The sequence below is a fragment of the Python bivittatus genome, unplaced genomic scaffold (assembly GCF_059951505.1).
Source record: "Python bivittatus isolate LINGU-HERP-01145 unplaced genomic scaffold, Pbiv_v1 ctg000070_np1212, whole genome shotgun sequence".
Taxonomy (NCBI): Eukaryota; Metazoa; Chordata; class Lepidosauria; order Squamata; family Pythonidae; genus Python; species Python bivittatus.
In genome coordinates this window covers 46,192,138-46,214,178 of record NW_028277034.1, presented here as the reverse complement: position 1 = coordinate 46,214,178, position 22,041 = coordinate 46,192,138, and the positions used below count along the sequence as shown (strand labels likewise).

The 22,041-nt window shown below is 39.6% G+C and overlaps 1 protein-coding gene across 2 annotated transcripts in view; it reads right to left on the bottom strand.

Moving 5' to 3' along the window:
* The window catches only part of LOC103059932 (broad substrate specificity ATP-binding cassette transporter ABCG2-like), a 29,102-nt gene extending 9,770 nt beyond the window's left edge, over nucleotides 1-19,332 (bottom strand). The window contains exons 1-9 of one of the 2 annotated variants that reach the window (XM_007437150.4): nucleotides 19,112-19,332; nucleotides 14,682-14,899; nucleotides 11,852-11,911; nucleotides 9,783-9,897; nucleotides 9,337-9,489; nucleotides 7,957-8,114; nucleotides 7,283-7,434; nucleotides 6,121-6,225; nucleotides 4,121-4,350 (exon numbers count right to left, since the gene is read on the bottom strand). In XM_007437150.4, the coding sequence (XP_007437212.1) occupies nucleotides 4,121-4,350; nucleotides 6,121-6,225; nucleotides 7,283-7,434; nucleotides 7,957-8,114; nucleotides 9,337-9,489; nucleotides 9,783-9,897; nucleotides 11,852-11,911; nucleotides 14,682-14,878 (1,170 nt within the window). In that variant the 5' untranslated portion in view covers nucleotides 14,879-14,899; nucleotides 19,112-19,332. Of the gene's footprint in view, nucleotides 1-4,120; nucleotides 4,351-6,120; nucleotides 6,226-7,282; nucleotides 7,435-7,956; nucleotides 8,115-9,336; nucleotides 9,490-9,782; nucleotides 9,898-11,851; nucleotides 11,912-14,681; nucleotides 14,900-17,674; nucleotides 17,800-19,111 lie in introns of those variants that run through there. The other variant, XM_015889636.3, reaches the window with a different exon arrangement.
* Nucleotides 19,333-22,041: the final 2,709 nt, after the last annotated feature.

Here is a 22,041-nt window from a genome sequence, read left to right as displayed (position 1 = left end):
GGAATTCAACTCATGTTGCATTCTGAACAATTACTACACCTTGGCGTAATACATATAACAGTAATAAATATTCCCAAATATGCCACAGTTGGGACCTGGGTATTCAACTGGCTACTTTCTCCTTATATATCCTGCTCAACATCATCTCTGGTTGGCTGGGCTTAATGAGGGATTGAGCAATCCTTCTCAGTGGTGGTGCTAGTTTTAGCAAATGCACTGCGAAGAGAGACCCCCCCTTACACCCAGTGCTGTGCTGAATGTTAACCAAGCTTTTTAAGGAGCCATTTGGTCCCAGCCAAAATGAAAATTAACCCAAATGATTTTCTATTTTGCTTTTCTCTTGTTTATTGTGTGTGTATGTGTGTGTGTGTGTTTGTGCCTTTGAGTCAGTGCTGACTCCTGGACAAGTCCCTGCAGTTTTTTTGGCAGCATATTCAGAAATGCCATTTCCTCCTTCCCAGGGCTGAGAGAGAGTGACTGGCCCAAGGTCACCCAGCTGGCTTTTCTATCTAAAGCAGGACTAGAACTCACAGTCTCCTGGTTTCTAGCCTGATGCCTTAACCACTACACCAAACTGGCTCTGCTTTATTATTGGTTTAGTGAATATGATTTTTCTTGCTGCTTCATACCTTGTGATTGTCCCTTCAATTTTTTGAGGCACACCTTTACCACACAATCCAGTCCTATTCAGTGGCACCACCCAGGCACATCATAAAGTGCAAGGGACCCAGAGCATTGTCAAAATCTCTTAAGGAAAACAAAATCTCTTAAGGAAAACAAAAATGGCTTACAGAATACTGACTAATGATTTAGGATAAAAATAGAAAATCAAGAATCCAGTGGATTGTCTATGTGGCTGGTGGCGGCTGAGCTGGTGTGAGCCAGCAGAAGGAGAGGGGGAAAAATAAGTGTGCTGGGCCATTGGAGTGGAGAGTTGCTGTTTCCTGCTCCCATGGGAGACATTGGCTGGAGGCTTCCCTGGAGGAACCGAAGCAAAGATCCAGACAGTGCTGCATCCAGAGTCACTTCCCAGTGAGATGGGCGGTGGCCAAATTTGAAATACAGTGGAACCTTGGTTTACGAACTTAATTCGTTCCGTGACTCTGATCGCAACCCGAATTGGTCGCAACCCGAAGGAAATTTCCCCATAAGGTTCAATGTAATTACCATTAATCTGTTCTGGCGTGGAGGACAGGGAGGCGGCTATTGCTTGGAGGGAGAGTCCCCCTCCCTATGACCACGTGTCAGGGGCGGAAAAATGGCCGTGGACCACACGTCAGGGGTGGAAAAATGGCCGCGGACTGTGTCACGGGAGGGAAAATGGCCGCATATCCTGTTCGTACCCCGAGGCGGAGTTCGCAAACCGAGGTAAATTTTTGCAGCCGGAGCTGGTCGTAACCCGAAAAGTTCGTTAACAGAGGCGTTCGTAACCCGAGGTACCACTGTATAAATAAATAAATGAAATAGCCAATTCCCTTCTCTCTCCCTCTCTCTGTGAAAAGCTGAAAAGGAGGAGATTCAGGGAAGCTAGTAGCTACACAACTGAGTAGGTGGTTGCTAGCAAATAGCTCTGGAAGAGAGGTAGAGAAAGTTAGAGACTGGGATGTTTGGACATTCTGCTGCAAATCATTTTGTTTGGTTGGTTTTTCCCTAACTGCTGTGGATAGACCTGCATACACCTCTAACAAACAGCCTCATGGCCTTAAAAGTTTAAAGTCACACACCCAACCAGCCATAAAAGGACCACGAATCATGCTGTGACAGTCTAGAAGGCTGATCCGGAAACCTTTCCCAATGCAATATTTTAACATTTAGCCATATTTTAATTGTGAGATATGTTCAACATATTTTAAGGAAAACAAAAAAAGTGGTTTGTGGTACTAACACATTTATTGTTCCACTAGCTTTCAACTGTTGCAGCCTTTCAGATTCACGGAGTAGCATCCATATTATTTCTTTGATTTAGAAGCTTGTATTCAAGAGATGCAAAGTCTATATATGTTGTAGAAGATGAAATAGGAACTTATGCTATAACTATCGGTCTTTAAGGTACTCTTCTAGAAGGGTATCTTAGGGAAAGATGTTTCTACAAGATTAAAAGGATCATGAAAGGCAGGAGAGGGAGGTTTAGAAGTTGTGTGCATAGGGAAATGAATTTTTGGCCTACTTTATGGGCACTTTTTTAACAACCAGGATATCAGAATTAAAAGCAATCAGAGTTAAATCCAGAGGAACAACCATCTCAAACCTTCAGTGATGCTGCATCACCATGGGAGAGGAGAGATATGGTGTGAGTTTCTCAGTGATGGGGAGCCTCTTTAAAGCATCCTTCCTCCAGATGTGGCCTCATCTCTTAGAATTGTCAGTAATAGCTCAAGAATTCTGGGAGCTGAAATCCACACGTGTGGAGCGCCCAAGTCAGAAGGAGGGGCATTTAGACTTTACATAGGGAGCAAAACATCTCAGGCCAATACTGTAAATAGTTGAGCCTCCAGTATTAAATAGGCATTGATTACAATTGCAGCCAAGGTAATGGTATCAGGCCATTGAGAGTTGGTCTTGAATGGAAGAGATTCCATGTTGGAGTGCTAAAAACCTGCCGAAAAGACCTAATGTCAAAAATAATGCAACTAAGCCAATTGTAATAGAGAGCAAGATCATAGCAAGACCAGTGTGAGAAGATTAAAACAAAGGTTTAATGGAATACCTTGGAGCATTTAGAGATTTCATTTGAAAACCATTCCTAATGAGGTTTGGAAGATCAAAACAATTGAGAGGGGCAGAAAGTTAGGACTCTTAGCCCTAGGGAGATTATAAGGCTCTTAAAGGGCATAATTCTTGTCACAAGGTCAAGCTTTTACAATGCAGTTAAAAGGGATTTTCATAACATCAACATACAATATCAAAGGCCATTGGGATGAGGTGATTATTGCCCTGTGGAGAGCAAAAGTTGAACAAGAAATCAAACAGATCTAATCATTTTTATTACGCCCCACTTCTAAAGGCCAACTAGCTTCACATCACAAAACCTCTAAGAAATTATGGTGAAAGGGGGTAGATTATATCTGTCTATTTCCCACTGGCATTTCCCTCTCAAACATAACTATGGAACTGTCAGGGACCCAGATACAGTACATGTTTATTGAGACTCAGAGGACTTCTACACAGCCACTGGACAAATCTTTCACAGCAGTTTCAAGCTGCCAAGCTAGTGACTGTCACTTCTGAGCTTCTGCAACTGGCTAATGGAAGGACACAAAAATGATAGCTGGCTTATCGCCACCTTCATTCTTCCCTTCTCATGTCTGCTTTTTGCAGCCAGAAGAAAAAAATGGGGAGAACCAGGAAGCTACTCTTTGGGAAGAGCAGGAAAACAAGGTAACAGTGTCTTGGCTGCTGGAAAGTAGTGAAACATTTGGGTGGCAGGATACCTGTAGAGCAGTGTTGCCCAAACCTGACCACTTTAAGATGAGTGGACTTCAACTCCCAGAATTCCCCAGTTGAAGTCCACTCATCTTAAACTGGCCAGGTTTGGACAACACTGCTGTAGAGGGAAGAAATTCTAGGAGGTGCCAAGAGGCAGAAGTTCCAGCCAGCAGGAAACTGCCTGACTTACAGTTCCACAGGAAATATTTTCATTATATCCTTTGGATCAGAAGTTGAGGGGATAGATAATCAGGTTAGTTTCCCAGGCTCTATGCTTGCCCCACAGCATTGTAGAGACACAGAGGGGCAGCACTCAAACTAGTGTTACCTTTGAGTATGGGAACGGCCTTAGAGAAGATCAGCTTTTTCTCCAGCTGATCTTCTCTGAGACCCCTTCCCTACTCAAGGGAATATTGGGAAGGAACTCTCAGTTGGGATTTTTCAAATTGGGAAGTGTGGGCAGTCAGGGATGCTTCAGAGTGATGGAAAGGCATGTTAACAGAAAACAACAATAGCCTTCTGCTTTTTTCAACAGTAAAATCAAAAACTTCTCTAAGAGAAATGTGAAAAAAATTCTCAAGCGCCTGAAAATAAGGTAGCATTAAATACTGTCTTAAGTCCCAAGCAATACCTCACCAGCTTCAGTAACTGTAAGACTGGAATGTCAATGGACACCTAAAACATTTAGAATTACCTGGGCTATGGAGGCTTGAGGATTACCTATTAAATTTTTGAACATCCGTTTGGAGACCCACTTCAGCTGGTGAAAGAAGGAAGTGGAATAGGTGATTTTGGGGAAAGTGATCCCTTTGGTTTGACCCCTTGAAGATAGCTTTTCCAATTCTGCTTTGGTTTCTTGACTGTAAGAACAACTGGAATACTTCTCTGCCAATGTGTTTGCCAGTGTCTGATCGTGAATACTAACTTGAAAGAGACAAGAGAAAAATTGGTTACATTGAATAAGCTTTTTCATCCTCTAGATGAGACAGCAATTTGGCTCTACCATTGTGAGAATGAAATGCTTTGTTGCTAAAATACTTATGCTAATGATCATGATAGAAAACAGCACAGACCTATACATCTCTGCAGAGACATGCAAAGCCAATTCAGAACTGCTTGTTTGTTTATTTGATTTATATCTGCTTTTTCTTTAGAAACTTGAGATAGCATACATATATCTCTTTCCTTTAATTTTCCCCACAACAACCCTGGAAGATAAGTTGAGCTGAAAGAAAGTAACTGACTCAAAGTCACCCACTGAATTTCCATGTAGCTGAGGACAAACGTTGACCTGCATCTCCCTGGCCCTGGTCCCATACCTTCCTTCTCTGTCACAAGTCTATGGGAGTGGGTATATCCATTTATTTATTTTGATACTTTTACCACACTTTGACATCTAAATGTGTCTCAGAGTGGTACATTCTAAAATTTAAGAGGGAATAATAACAATAATTAAAAGAAATAAAAATAGCACAACAGTACCAACATTACAAAGTTGGTAGGAAGACAGAAATTGTAGAAGGAATGTGTGTTAGTCTATGATGGTAAAAAATCAAAGTCTGGTACCGCCTTTTCTGGCTAACAGGTTTTATTAAAAGGCATGAGCCCACTTCATCGGATGCATAGTGCGGCTAGAACTTCGATAGAGCTATGATTAATGCAGTCCAGTTAACACTGGGGTTCAAAATAGAATCAGCAGTAATAAGTCCTGGACAATTTTTCTGGCATCAATTTGTCAGGACCAGTATTAAAATATGTTCCATGTAATGATGAATGCAGCTTTCTCTACTTTCTGTGGTTCCACTGCATCATGATCAGTGAAAGTTATGGAGCACTTGGGCACATCCACACTGTTAGACTGCAAAGTTTTTAAAATACACGTATTTTCCAAATTTTGCTCATATAAGCATTGGTACACCTGTATTTTAAAAGGGGGACGCAGTGGCGCAGCGGCTTAATGACACTGAAAGTTGCCGGCCAGAAATGGTCGACACTTCAGCGGTTCGAGTCCAGCCTTCGCGTTAAACAGGGTGAGCTCCTGTTTCCTTCCCAGTTCCTGTCAACCCAACAGTTCGAAAACTTACGTGAGTAGATAAATGGGGACTCTCACTCCGGTGGGAGGAAAAATGCTGGCGGCGCCTTGCAAAAAAGGAGTTGGGAGCAGTTGCTGGTAAGCGTGAAAAACCGCACGCGCCCGAAAAGGACACGAAGCAACGGAAACCCCGCCTCCTGCGCTCGCCAGCTGGGCTCTGCCCTGGGAAGGAGGCTCTGGCAAACCACTTCCGAAAAACAGTTGCCTTGAAAACTGCAAGGACTCGTCCAAGCAGTCACTGCAGGGTCAGCAATGACTGAGCGCAGACAAAAAAAAAAAAAACACCTGTATTTAGTATGTAGTAGCACTGTGGAAAGCATCTGGAGGGTTGGTTCCCAAGACCACATTTCTACAAGGCTCACTATGACAGCTTCAGAGCTTTTTCTCAAGTTTTTAGCATATATGTGCACACAAAGAAGGGACACTCAGATGCACAAGTGAATACACGGCACTTGGGTATATGTTCCTTGCTGTGCCATTTGCACTGTTCACATCCTGAGTGAGCTCTGTGACAGAGCTGACAGTGCAAAAAGCAGATCGCTTCTCCATATAGCACACTAGGCAGTGATTCTGAACAAGGAGCTGTTTTATGCATACCATACCTATTTCAGTTGCATCAGGCTTGTGAGAAGCCACAGCTGTTGAGTCTCCATTAATGATATCCAGGAAAAAGTCAGCGGGGTTATTGTATGGTTCACACTCATAACCTAAAACAAAAAACAAAAACCCACAAAGAAACAAAATGGTTCTGCATCATTTCAACTGTTGGTGAAAATAGATGGCAAAGCTCTTCTGACAATACATTCAACATCTACACTATAGCTTTGCTAGAGTTGGGCCCAAACAGGCTTTCTAGATTCTCCAGTAAAATTGAGGGCAGAGAAATTAGGTGGATTTCTCTGAATTTCCCCAGGAGAAGCAAAAATTATCCAACAATTTCAGAAATGCAGGTCTCCACCTTAGCAGAGAGAGTACCACCATCACTGATGTTTTCCTTTAGGATTTAATGCTGGTGAGGGAAGCCATTGCAGAGATGATTGTTCATAGAAGGACAAGACATTTCCATACGTATCTCCCATGACTACTTCATAATAAATGTTTTCCCAAAATCATTTTATAGAATTGAATTAGAATTGGTAGGAAAATATAGGAGAATTTCTGTGCCCTGCACTAGTGTTTACATATGGAAATGTGCACATGGACACTGTTAGACTGCAAAGTTTTCAAAATACACGTATTTTCCAAATTTTGCTCATATAAACATTGGTACACCTGTATTTAGTATGTAGTAGCACTGTGCAAAGCATTTGGAGGGTTGCTTCCCAAGATCACGTTTCTACAAGGCTCATTATGACAGCTTCAGAGCTTTTTCTCAAGTTTTTAGCATATATGTGCACACAAAGAAGGGGTACTCAGAAAACTGAGGAAGGGCCTCAAAGTATGATGAGCTTCTGAAGAACAAGACCATCTTGATACTTTGGTTGCTTTATGCAACCAAATATATTACACAGCTCTAATACATAGGCTTACATTAAATAAGGTAATTATAATTTCATTCATATTGATACTCCATGAGTAATCTTGCCCTTTATCTGGTGGTCTTTGAACTAAGTGTCATGTTGGATCTCTGGCAGATTAATCTCAGTGGTAAATACTTTCCCCATCAACATTATGTTTCCAAATTAAATCAGACCCCAGATCTGTTTTTTTGAAGGAGAAAAGGTGATATTGAGACATTCATTAAATAGCCTTCTGAACACTTACCAATGGTCTTGAAGTATTCTAATGTATTCTGAGCAGGTCCATGATACAAAAGTCTTCCTGCAGCCAGCAGGGTCAGATTATCAAACAATCTGAAGATGGAGTAGCGTGGTTGGTGGATGGAAAAGATAATTGTTTTCCCTTGGTTAGACATCCTGCGTAGAGAGTAGGAAACTCATCAGAAATACGTTAAACAGCTAAAGCTAAATCCTTAAGATTTTAATTTTAATTTAATTTAATTTAAATCTTAAGAATTAAGATTTGAGACCTTGCAAATTAATATTGATCGCTCAAATCCTGAGTTTGGTTTTTATTTGTTTTTGAAAAAAGTTGAATTAAAATATCTACCTACCTACCTACCTATCTACCTATCATGTTGTTCAGCTGTGCAATATGTGAATACTGTGACTGTGGTATTTTTCTTCTCTCTTTTTCTTTTCTTTTCTTTTCTTTTCATTCATTCATTCATTCCTTTTTTTCTTTTCAGGAGAGAGGGGGAGGCTGTTACCAAAACTGTTTCTGTATTATATCTTGATCTTCTGACTGGGGGGGTGATGTTGTAGAAAGCGGATTCCTGTTGTTCTATACATTGTGTTGTGCATGGATCGAAGATTGTAGCCCCACTTCCTTTTATTCTATGTGTGGTTTCTGCATGGAGCACCTCATCTAGCAGTTACCTTTTCAAGAGTAGCAATACGGCATTGGCTGTGCTGGCATCAAGGCCAGTGGTTGGCTCGTCTAAGAATAAGATGGCTGGGTCAGTAATGAGCTCCATTCCAATATTGGTTCTTTTCCTCTCTCCTCCTGATATACCACGAATGAACTGTGTTCCAACCTAATGGAAAACGAGAATGTCTATGATATTGCCTTCTTGAAAACATTTTCAGACAGAGATTATTTAACATCCAACAGTAGAAGACTCATTATTGAATTTGATAAAGAAACTGCAAGATGTATTCATCACCACTGGTATATTAGCACTGATATAATGTTAATGCATTGTCACCTTTGGGCACCATTCTGCTGAACCCTAGTTCAGTGTTGATAAGAATAGCATATATCTGGTTTAAGTATTCACCCTGCACTTCACCTTAGTTTATATTGCCTAAACTTTGGTTCATATTAACTTCTGCATTATTAATCAGAAAGCTATTACTACACTAAACAACTACTTTCATCTCATTAAGACCAATTTATCTCAGTCTCACAGTTTGGTAGCCAGAACTTTGTATTCTTCTTATCTTTTTTTTTTTTAAAAAACTTTTACAAAATCTGGTAGCAGATATCCCCCATGTTCTTCACTTCTCCCAAAAATTGATAGTGCATTACTGTTATTGTTCTCAGACTATGCAGAAGTGTTATTGAACATACGTCTCCCCATTAATGCCAGAAAGCCAAATTGCAGTTGACTTCAAAAAATGAGGGGAGGAATGAATTCCTGGAGGATATGGATATAGATATAGATAAAGATAAAGGTATAGGTTTAGGAATAAGTATAGGTAGAGATATAAAGATAGAACAGGATTCAGATCCAGATCTAGGTACTTGAAGGCAGATCTTCACATATATATAGCTGCTATCTTGTACCCAATAAAGCAACATATCTAGGTGTGTCATGTTTATGAGTTTATACTGTAGGCAAAGTCCTAAATATAGGGTATCTGGAGAATCAAGATATATTGCTGACAAATATTCTTGAACAATAGGTCACACAATGAAAATACATTTCAATTGACATTATAGTACCTTTTCCAAATCTTGGTGTGCTCCAGAGGGTTTTTTTTTTTTTTAATTATATCATATTGGTTGGCATGGTAGAGTTATAGTTCTAAACAACTAGAGGGCATGAGGTTGGGCAAGGCTGTTTTATGTAATGGATCTGGCTTGAACATTTTCATCTCAATCTTATTATTCAGGAACTCCCCTGGGTATTATTAGCTCCTGAAACCCTAGCAATAGCATCACTTACCATCATTAGGTAAGTGAAGACTAGAGAAGTCCAGTTCTAGCACTCCCTTTATGGAACTCAGTCCTCAGGGAGATTCAATGTCATTTACCTTTGAATCTGCCACTTTTGTCAGTCCCAGCTCCTTGAGGATCTCATTGATCCTCTCCTCCTTTTCATGAGCCTTCACTGTCTTTGGTAGTCTGAGCGCAGCTGAGAACTGGAAGTTTTCCCTCACAGTCAAAGTCCCCATCACAACATCATCCTGAAAATTCAAAGGAAACATTTAGCCTATTTCCATTTATTTGTCTCAAACCAAAGATAATGGTGCACATGTCAGATTTCAAGGCACACATGCAATTTTTATTCCAGATTCTTGTAGCACCAAAAGAGAAGAAGGAGGAGGAGGAGGAGGAGGAGGAGGATATAAATCATGGAATAATCCACTCCACACATATCCAGATTTCTTTTGGATAGAAGAAACTTACCTGTAACAGTTCTAATTTTTCACTGTGTGTGGTGAACGGTAAGGTGAAAAACTCAGAGACAATCAATTACCTGTACTACGTATCCAGAAATGCATTTAAAATTGGCAGGCTGGGGGGCACCATTGATGAAAACATCCCCAGTTAAGCCATGAGGATCTTTCCGTGCTGCTAAAATATCCAATAATCTAAAAAAGAAATCAGGATTACAATACGTTTGTCACATTTTGGTAGAGATAATCAAAGCTCATTTATCCCACCTGTCATAGTCTAGCTTTGCAGCAGTTGCTATTGAAGCATGTAAATAATATGATTTCTAGTTTGGTCTCTACATTTTCAAACATAAGCAACTGTAGAACATCCCAAATTACTCTCAGGATTTGCTGATATGATTTGCACGTTTATTTGCTTTTACTCTCCATCAGAATAAAAAGTCTTCACAGATCATCATTGGCTACAAACATGTAATAGGACTAATGGTTGGGTTGGAGGAGGGGGCAACCCACCATTTATTTTGCTCTGAGTGCCAGATGAAATCTGACACCAATGATACTTAGCATTAATAAATCAAATCAGTTTATAATCCCCATCTCATAAGTGAATTGGGGCTGTAGACTCAAGGCTTAATTTTGGCCTAAATTTTAGATTTTTTGTTTTTGTTTTTGTTTGCTTCTCACATATCCCTTTTTAATGAAGAACAAAACCCAAAAATCTTGTCTGATAGTGCTGCAGAATTCAAAAGCTTACGTAATATTTCATATATTTTCAGTTAGTGATATTAAAGGTATGAGTATGGATTTTGGATTTTTTCCCCCCTGCTGAATCAGGGATGGATTTTATGTGGAAAAATAAACACTCTTACAAAAATCTCACAGGGTGCTTTTAGGCAGTCCGATCAAAAGGCAACATTCCAGCTCCCCCACCAGTATGAAGGGAAGTGTGTACATACTCCATAGTGTATAGTGTCTAAAGAAGAATCATACTGAACAGCTCAAAATGCAGACTGGAAACCTGGTAGTCGTTCTTTACTTAGTGTACTACCAAGACAATGAAGCAGTGTGTTTGTGTCTTTTAAGCCAAAAAAAATGGATATATTTGTGCACAGAACTACTTCAGCTAGAGACTCAGGCAACCAGGAAGAACCAGTCACCTCTGAAAGGAATCCAACCCTTTTCCAATTGGACAAGAAATCGCTTGGAAAAGCAGCATGCTGGTACCGCTCATAGGGCCAAACTACATGTTACATTTAACATGCAGCTTGCCCATGTGTGCTTGTTTTTCAAATAGCAGTGCAAGGAGTGCAAATACAATTGGGACCATGGTATGCAGAGAAAAGCTTTGACCCTTGCCTTTCCCACTCTCTCTAAGATGCTGCTTGGTACAGGAAGGAACCCCTGTCTGGCAACATTATCTAAATATCTAAAGAAATGCTAAACACATTTATGAAGAAGAAGGCTTTCAATAGCCAGCTTTCAGTTCCAGGATTAAAGGCAGCATGAATGTCAGCTCTTGAGGGACATCCACAAGAAAGTACAGTTGCCCTCATGTTCTGTTTGTGAGCTTCCCATAATCCTCCAGGTGGTGATGATGAAAAACAGGACTGCCATGTGAGAGAGGCCCTTGTCTAATGTGCTGTCCTTTGCAAGATCCTGGGGAGGGTGGGGTAGCACTGGGGTAGAAGGGATGTCAAAATTAACATCCAGGAAGATGCCAGGATTATACCATTCTCTCCACAGTTATGATCTGATTCCATGTTGCAAGGCTGCAGGTATTTAAAGATTTCAAAGGAAATATGTATCACCAAACTATGCATCTGGCATAAATGTACAGTTTGACCCACGGAGTATGGCTGGACTGTCTAAACAAGAAGCAAAAACCTATCTTATTCTGCCACATCGGTATCTTAATGCTGAGCACCTTGGGAGTCAGGCATAATTGGCATCCAGCTCTTTTTCAGCCACAAAGGACAGCACAGCTGGGTAGGTCACCATAATATTATACCTACCAGGATCCAAGCAAATATCCCAACAAAATAGTTGAGGAGTGGACAGAGAAGCTATGAAATTATGATTCTCATCAGAGTAATTTCTGTTTAGTGAAGGATTAGAGAAAACCACTTTGGTTCACTGCTGCAAAACTTACGAAGATTTGCCACTGCCTGTTGGCCCCAGAATTGCATTCAGTCCTGGTGTCATTATTCCACTGAAAAACAAACCAGCAAGGTTCTGATGAGCTCCTTAATCAACTGTACTTTTTGTTCATTAATCAAAATTCATCACTTCGTATGCCAACAGAAAAAGAGCCTCTTGGGTTTGAAATGTGTCTTGGAAAGCACTGTTATGGAATACTTTCAACATACCCCAACACCTGCACACTAAAGGCAAGTTGTCATTCAAGGAAGCTTGTCTGCCATTGCTGAACTTCTTGAGAGAACTTCCCCAAAAATCACAAGGGTCCCCAGCGCAGAAGAAATGTTCAGTGGACTAGTTCAAAGATCTGTCTAGTCCACCTCCTTTTTCCAGAATGTCCAAACAGGTTGAGTACATAAAGAAAACAAACCCACCTCTCCATTCCCCCTTCCCCCTCATTAATAGTCCATCTTGCTTTGGAACTAAAATTTATATACTATTATCAGTAATTCCTAATCATCTGATCTGAATTTAAAGTTTTGTAAGTTGTTTATGGTAGATGGCCGCATTTGGCTTACCTTATCTGACTTGGAAGCTAAGCTTGCCCAGAGCTGGACAACAATTGAATGGGGAAAGTACCAAGGAATCCAAAACCAGACTGGCAAATCGAACAAAAAAAAACAAACTTCTTCAAAGAAGTCAATGGCAAACCACTTCCGTATTGCTGCCAAGAAACTATATGGATAAGTCTTGATGACCATGCAGTCATCAAGACCTGAGCCCAACTTGACAGAGATTTTATTTGTTTGAGGTGCCTAAGCCCGTGGCCTCTCTCCACCCTAGAAGGAAGCCAGTGGCAAACCATTTTCCCCAAAAAATGTTGCCAAGAAAACTGCATGGACTAGAAATTTGCCACGCATCATTACAAATTTGAAGGTGCACAAACACACACGAAGAATAGCCAGTGTTGCCACTAATGCTTCTTGTGGCAAATACTCCCTTTGTGAATCACTTAATTTCAAGACTCTGTATTCTGTAGTATGTGAACAGAAAATCTTGCCCAGACTTTCCATACAATCTATGATTTTTAAAATATCTATGGTGTCCTCTGCCTTACTTGTTTTTTTCTTGCTATCTAAAAAAGAAGTCCATATGTTGGAACCTTTCCTTTTAAAAATGACTCCAGTCCTCTCATTGCTGTTTTTCTGCATCTTTTCAAACACAGTTAAAAAATCATGTAAGAAAATTAATTAAAAGTGCTTCTAGATAGTAATAAATTGAAATCCATTGATCTAAATCTGCAGACATTTATATCTACCTTCAGGAGTTTTTATGCAAAGAGTAATAATATGAACTTAAAATTACAACCGTGAACTCAGAGATATTCTCTGAAACACTTTTTATGGTGTAATTAAGTTAGATAATTTCGGCATTCATGAAAAATTGTTTCTAGCTATCTAAGTGAATTTTGCTCAATATTCTGCTGGGAGTAACCCTTTTACTTTTCACACCGAGTAATATAATTCAGTTAATTATTTATAACGTAACACACTGATGCCATATCATACTGAACTTCTGAGTCTTCCTAGGCCAAAACAATGGAAAGTAAACATTTAAGAGTGAGGCCTAAAGAAGAAACATGCGAGGACAGGAGAGAACTGATCCTAATGTGTGAACTTGGCTTACTATGCTATGTGTTTTTGTACCTGTCCAAACTGTTGGAAAGACAACCCACTTTTAGATCTAGACAATGCCTTCTTTCCCATAACCATTCATTTGTTTAGTGGTTACACTTCATACCCAAAGGATTTTGTAGATTCATCTCCCATTCTGTTCTCCTCCAGCTGATTCTGAGTGTAAGATGGCTTTTTTGAAAAGTGTAGGATATGGCATGGAAGACTATAGTAGAAAGTGTGCACCCCATTTCATGCCAGGGTAATATTTTCTTCACTGCTTCATAGCTGCCACTGGATTCAATCCATTGAAATTTACAAATGGCCACCATATTAATCATCTTGAATAGAAGGATTAGTCACATCTGTATCGCAAGGAATTCTATATCAAATACTTTCTTTGCAGGATGGAATTAATTATAAGATTTGGGGTGACCCATACATGCCCCCAATCAATAAACATTTGATTAGCTGGCCTTGCTTTGTCATAGTCAAAAGTTCATCTTGAAAGAAAAAAGATACAATATATTCTTTCTCATGATTGTGAAACCTGCGACTTTCTGATGATGTGAAAAAAATATCACATGTATATACAGAGTTCAAATACAGTACTGAATGTCCAAGAATGGACTCAACTAGTGGACCAGCTGAAGCTGAAAAAGGTACTCCTTACCATGGAAGCCACTGGTGACTTAGTGACTTAGAGTCACTGATAATGACTCTAAGCAAGATCGAATTATGAGAACCAGTTTAGTGTAGTGGCATCAGGCTGGAAACCAGGAGACCGTGAGTTCTAGTCCCACCTTGTGCACAAAGCCAACTGGGTGACCTTGGGCCTGTCCCTCTCTCTCAGCCCTAGGAAGGAGGCAATGGCAAACCACTTCCAAAATCTTGCCAAGAAAACTGCAGGGACTAATCCAGGCAGTCGCCAGGAGTCAAAAAGCTGACTTGAAAGCACCATAACTAAATACATCCAAATTATACACCTGAAGTTTCAGGCAAGAGCAACCTCAACAAACAAACAACCTCCAAATCCCAGGGATACCATCCACAGTGCTACCATCTTGTGCTAAAAGTTTCCAAAATATTGTAAGTAAACCATTCTAAAAGCCTTAAGGATAACCGCAAAGAAAATGGACTGAGTACACAAGTTGACCTAGATGTACATACTTGATATCTCTCAAAATTTCTTTTTCAACTATTTTTCGACAACCTATAAATCCACTCTTTGTCTTCACTCTGTAGCAGATGTTATGAAAGGTGACAGTACTGGCTTTTGTTGAGTCCGAAGACAGCGGCTTCTGATTCTGGATACCATTTGTATTGCAATCTGCCATCGGGACAGTGACTTCTGGGCTCTGAGACATCTTTCTGGATTATATTTGCTCCTAGGAAACACAGACATAAGGTATTTTTCAGACATGCACTGTCTTTCCTTTTAATTTAATATTTTATTCTGTCATGCAAATAAAAAAATGTATAAATGCATAAAACAGTATTAAACAATCGACACACAAGCTGAAAATTAATCAGCCCTGAAAATTATGTTATTAACTGAACAATTCTAAAAATGTTGACCATGTTGCTCAGAAGTCTTTGTTACTCCTTTCTTGAAAAAGATTAATTCAAATCTTAACAACATACAATTATGAACAATCCAATGTTGTAAATCAGTTGTAGATTTCTGCTTTCCATGTTGTAAAAATTCATTTAGCCAATGCCCCCAAATCCATAATTCTTTGTATCCTGATATCTCCCAAATGCCAAGGATACATCCATATGCATCCTTAACATTAACTGATTGACCCAGAGTAGGATCAACAGAATGCAACAGTAATAATGAATCAAAACCTTATGAAAAAAAAAAAATCCTAATATACTGGAACTTTGCTTTTCAATCATATCTCCAAGCCAACCATCTTAAAAAGAGCTCACCAGAAACTGGGGTACTGGACTCTATTATCTATTTTTGAAAAGGTTTTATATTCTAAAAATGAGAATATGAAGCAATGTGTTTCCATAGGTCTAGATTTAACAACAAGCTTAAGGATTTAATTAATCTCATATCAATGCTAAATGGATTTTATATGGATTTTAATTATTATTCTTTTTTTCTTTCTGTTATGTTCAGTTTATCTTAATCACTATAAAGTAATTTTTTAATTGTATAACTGCTATTCTTTGTGTGTGTGTTTGTGTGTGTGTATATAGATAGTTAGAGATATGGTGGTACTGTAGTTGGTTGTAATTCAAGGAAGGAAGGAAGGAAGGAAGGAAGGAAGGAAGGAAGGAAGGAAGGAAGGAAGGAAGGACGGAAGGACGGAAGGAGGGAAGGAAGGAAACTATCTTCTACATTCCAGCTTTAAATTTGTTGTCCCTTTTCACACCAAGACAATGGTTCTATGATTCAGCAAGAGTTAATTATTATTGGCACTAATCAATAACTCGAGTTTATAGAGCACAGTCCAGCAGATGTTAGCTATGTGAGCTGCATTGTGACCACAGTATCTGCAAAATGCCTTTCGCCATGCATTCCTATTTAGGGCTTGACATAATCAACAAACACTCTGCTCCAGGTGCCTCAGCACATGGCAGATGGCTGGTCAAGAAAAGGAGACTTCTTACTGGTAACCTGGCTGACAGGCCAATGGCTTAAAGTCCTCTTGACATTTATTCTTCTCACATTGGCAGCAAAAAAATGGAAGTCCTAATTTGCTGTATAAATTTAGAAGCAGATAGAGATGGTAGTCTGTTGGTAGCTAGGATGTACTACAGGGATTAAATAAGAGAATATGAAAGGGCAGGAATGAGAGGTAAAAAAGGTAAATCTTAGGCTTATGAATAGAAAATAGGCAGCAAAATAAAGAGTGGAGTGAAAGAGCAGAGAATGGTGTGAATCTGAAAGCTTATGATGAAAATTTTGAGATATTCAGGGAAGTCTCTTTCTGTGCCTCTTTCTTGTATTGGCAAGAGAACATGGACACCGAGAAGAAATCATTTCATAATCATTAAACAACTATCATTACTGTAGTTCAAATAGGAAGCTGTTTTTTACAGTTGTGAGGCTGAAAGCATCAGTCTCTCAAGTATTAATAGCATAATTGTAAGGAAAGTCAATTTTACTTATTTCTGAGCCAATACGATGTAAACGACTTTAGTTTTAATAGTTAAAGACTGGAGATATTTCTATTTTCACCAGAATTTTCATTTCTAAAGTCCCTCACTGTTCTTTTGCCTGTACTTATTTAATAACACAAGCAAATTGGGGGGGGGGGGGACAATATCAAAAAGGAAAAAAAGAAAAGGGAAAAGGGGGAGTAAAGAAATTTTGTTTAAAAAATTAGATATATACACATGTATGAGAAATACACATTTCTCATACATGTGTATATAATTATATGTATGTATGTATAATTTTTGTCCTTGTATTGATTTTGAAAGTTTCTTATTGCAAAGTAGAGTCTTCTGTCGCTTGATTCCTTCCAGATATGCTGGGATCATCAGAATTCCTAGAACAAAGTGTTCATCTGGAAAACACCTTGTTGGGCAAATTAAATTAAATTAATGTATGACCCTCATGCCATACACCAAGAGGAAATATTGGGCAAATAGGAAGAGGCAGGATAACAGGACTGAAGAAAAGAGAGGTGGCAAGATCATAAGGCAAAGAAATATAAGAATTGTGTATGGAGAAACACGGTTCAGTTTCCCTTTTGTCCCTAAAACGGAATCATCTCTCATCCTAAACATGTAATCTTGCCAGACAGCAAGGTAGAAGATAACAGATAAAACATTAACTCCAGAGTGGGAAACTAAAACAAAAGCAAATCACGACAGCATTCCCAGAGAACGGGTGCAGATCAGTCGTGCATCAGCCGTCCTTATTTCTAGATTGGTTCATAAAACTGTATTCTCAAACAGCTATTTTTCTGTAGGAAAGATTTAGTCAGCTTTCAAAGCAAATGGGCCGAGCGGCCTCCATTAGCCCTTCCGAGCATAGAATTGTACAGACAGGATGTCGCCAAAAAATGGCTTTGATTCTCAACATAAGGAGTCAATCTCCGAGCCCCAAAGGCACAGGGGAGAAGCCAAAACAGCACAAAAGCAAAGACCTCACACACACAAAGAGCTGCATTGCCCATGGGGCAGAATCATATACTTACTTGTTCTGGGATTCATCTGGTTTGATTGCTTGGATGGTGTTTCCTGCTCCATAACGACCTTTGGTTTTAAGCAAATAAATGATTTCTGCCCGGCATAACCAGCATGGACTACAATCCCTTGCACCAGATGTAGCTCCATGAAAGCTTCTGCTGTAAAGGCTGTCTGAGTCTTTAAAGCACTGTAAGATTCGTTGTGTCTTTTTGATGCCAGAGATGAATAAAGCTCCCTTTCTGGAAAGGGCTGATACTGTATGAGCCTAAACTGTACATCTGAACCACCCAGTCTATGTCTTTCATTGTTTTTAACATTTTAAAAGCACACTGCAAATGAGATTTGAACGCATTTCATTTCTCCCTTAAAAATATGATTGGCAGGTTTTTAAAAATGCCCTGAATTCATTTTGAACAGACTAACAGTGATTTCTATACCTTTCCAGATGGGGTGAATACATATTCTAGCTATGGTTCTCGTGTTCTCAATATCAGGACAGAGCTTGTACCGGTGATGTTAAGGATAGTTTTTAGGGTACACTTCCACAATCATCTTCTTGCAAGTTCAGTGAACACAGATGATCTTGTTTATAAATCAGCAGGATTAGATCTGAGTTACTGACGTGGAGGGGGAAAGAGGGGAAGCTCTGTTAAACTGGCCCTTGTGCTAACTGGTTAAAATGCTACACTTTATTCACATTCCACAATATGCCAAGCTTACTACACTAGCAGCTGTAACAGTGGGAGGCTTTTCAAACTATTCTGAGAAAAAAAATCCCATGTTTTTATTCTAGTTACTTATCTTCCCATTTATTTTTTTTAAGCTAAGTCTTAATCAGATCCTAAGGAAATTGTTGAATTTCTTCCGATTTTAAAGGAACCAGAATTAATCCTTTAAAAAGAAAAACTCAGCTTGATTTTTTAATATTTAACATATAATATAGCAGTTCAATAAGATCGGTATTGGTTAGATTCATCATCATCATTGTCTATTAAGTTTATTTGCTGCCCAACTCCCTGAATGACTCTGAGTGGTTACAGATTCCATCTCTTGCTTATTTTTATTCCAATCTTTCTCTTTTATACATTACTGTAATTTTCAGTTATATGACAGGTTCCTCCTGTCATGTCTTTTGAGGCAAGCTATTGCAAACCTTGAGTACGTTTGCTCCTTTGCTCTGTGAATCTGCTATGAACATTCCTATTCTAATTAGAATAGTTGGTATTTGTAAAAAAAGCAGTGAGCTTCAATCACACAAGCAAGAAACTGGCTCATTATCAACTGTAAAGAAACCTACCATACTGTTGCTAAAAAAGGACCCTTTCTTTCTGATCTTTCATTTCTTTCTTCTCTCATGCAAGCAACCGAGATGAGAAGTTAGAATTTTAAAAAATCATCTACCACAAAAGAAAGGAAAAAATTCCAGATGTCCATTTTGGACTTACCTTCAGTGAATGTAAGAGGCAATAGAAGCAGCAGCAGCAGCAAAATAATATATGTGTTCGCAACACATCTGGAATATCAATTCTAGACCTTTGTATAGTTTGCGAAAAGACACGGTCTGGGGCCTGACTGGAGCATCCAAGACACTACTTTGTACAACAAAGAGAACCGGTTAGTTTCTTCTTTCTTCCAGTTCAGGCAATTCCTTTTACACAGCTCTGTAAAGATCACAATTCATCCCTCCCACTTCCAGCTGCAATTAAGGGAGAGGTGAAAGGTCTGTGTTAGGGAGGGACTACTACAGAAGAACACTTTTGCTTGACTTTGAGTGGCTGATCATGCTCCAAGAACAATACAGAAGGAGTGCAGAAACTCAATGACGTTTGACAATACACCCAGATTCCCACTCTAAACATGTTAAGAGCAAAGTTCCAGAGTCATCCAGGCTGCCCACAAAATTCATGACCATGTGAGAAAAATTAAGGATAATGCTTAGGCAACTTGATTTTCCCACTGTCTCCAGCTCTGTTCAAACATCTGCAATTCTCCTGCAAAGGGAGTGAACATGCAGTACGTCCAGTCCTCATCCATATACCTATACTGCAGCACAAAAGAAGCAGAACAGAGCAGGGCACACATCCTGAAGACAGGATTGCCAATTCAGGATGAAAAAGAAGGTGGATCTATTTTGGGGTGGAGGGGGGGAAGCAAACAAACATGTAGAGCTTGTTTGGGAAGCAGAAGAACATCTCCCTTTATAACCCGCTCTTTCAAGAATGGCAAGTCCTCAGCTCTTATTGCACAGATAGGAATCCCTATGTAATAAATTGTAGAAGGAAAAAGGGAGAAATACAGAATAATCAAGGGCACTATGATCAGAGGAACCTCCATTGCCAGTAGGATATATTGAGCTAAGAACATAGGGATGTAAATGAGACAGTCTTCTAAATTGTATAGCAGTGTTTCTCAACCTTAGCAACTTTAAGATATGTGGACTTCAACTCCCAGGATTCCCCAGCCAGCCATGCTGGCTGAGGAATCCTGGGAGTTGAAGTCCACACATCTTAAAGTTGCCACAGTTGAGAAACACTGTTTTATAGCATATTGAAGAGCAGTGCTTACTCACTAGGGCAGTTTTTCCAACATGACGTCCTCCCAATGTACAGGGCTCCAACTCTTAGCTGCTACAGCTAGATTAACAAGGCTATATTGCAGTAGAAATAAAGCAGGATCTAAGGGGCATTTGTCACTCAAGCATAATTGATATAATTACATACATACTTACATGTGCGGTTACAATCAAGCTGCTAGAAACTAACCAGCTTAAACAGAGGGAACTGAATAAACTAAAGAAGTTCAGCCCTCTTTTTTCAAACACATGGGGTCTTCCTTATCAATTTTCCAAATGAGCCAAAGATTATGCAGGAATGGGGGCCTCTGTTACATGTTTGTATTCATCCCAGAGACGCAATGCTTAGGCGCTGGCTCAAACCATATTCCAAATTTCTGGGCGGGCTGTAGCTCAGTGTTAGGGCAAAGGTTGGCCTCTGTAAGACCCCAGTTTTAATACCCAGTATTTCCACTTAAAGGATCTTAAGTAGGAAGCCTATGCTTAAATTTCTAAAAAACCAGGAACATTCAGAATGCACCAGATTTTGATAAATCAACCCATAGTCTGATGCAATATAAGGCAACAGTATAGATCAAATATAGAATAACAATTATTCTTCTCTGCTATCCCCTTGGGTTTCTGCTGTTGCAAGCACCAAATTGGGTTAGAATCTGTACCTCTCCATTGGACAAAAAGCGCCAAGCAATTAATTACCATCATTTACCTGTCTAAACTGTGAGAAGTGTTGACAATAAAGGAGGACATGAGATGTAACCTAGACCATGATATGGGAAGATGAAAGTATAACAGTCTTGATCAATTTAAGTTTACAGTAATAGCTTTGGAATCTCTCTGTCCTGTTGTTAGGGCAAGCAGGGCTGGAAAGGAGACAGGGTGACTACCAGCTGTGTGGAAAAGGTGGTGACCTCATCACTTCCACCAACTCCAGTCATTTTTGGTGCACCACATGGCTAGTGCATTATAGTCGCATTGCTTGGGTATGTTCTGATAGACATTGAAGTGAAACAAGACTAGGGAAGATTTCTCCCTGAGAATCTGTAGAGTCTTCGATAATAAGGGCTGCAAAAAAATAGTGAGCTTGATAGCAAGTGAGAGGTTAATGCATGGCTGCTATTCTGTCACAGGAAAGTAGCAGTTCCACAATGTATAACCTGGACCTTGAGATATATTTTCAATCATTTGCTATACTACCTGGGTCACTGTAACCCCAGCATGTTATCTAATCCTCCAGATCCAGCCATTTCTAGATAAGGAGAGAGGCCAAATTCTACATCCGCACGCACACACACACACATTATCAGTATTAGGGTTTTTCCTTATTTTACCTAATTATGGCATGAATATGCCCAAGCATCCTCTCTTTTCTACTGTATTTCAAACCTTGTCTTCATAATGTCCCCAACCCATACCTGGGACAGCTTAAAATTGCCCTAAATTGTTCCAATGATAAAGCAGTGTTTTCCCTTTTAAGGAGACAATAATTTTGACTGTCTGATGTATTTCACTGACCTTTTGGTCAGGTGACCCCAAGGGGCAGGATCAACTCAGTACCTCTTAGCTATTTTAGGGTGCTGCAGACATGCCCCCTCTCCTCCAATCCCTAGCCACTTACAGGGCCATTCTGCTGTGCACAGTGGGACAGTCCATTTCTTTCAACCTATATCTGCCAGGTTTCTGAGCTGATTCCAGGCTAAGATACATGGTTCAGTGTGAACAGCAGATGATTAGTGATAGCAACCGGGGGGAACAGAATGGTGAAGCAGGAGAGGAAATTGGTGCTTTCTCTGCTGTTTCACAGCA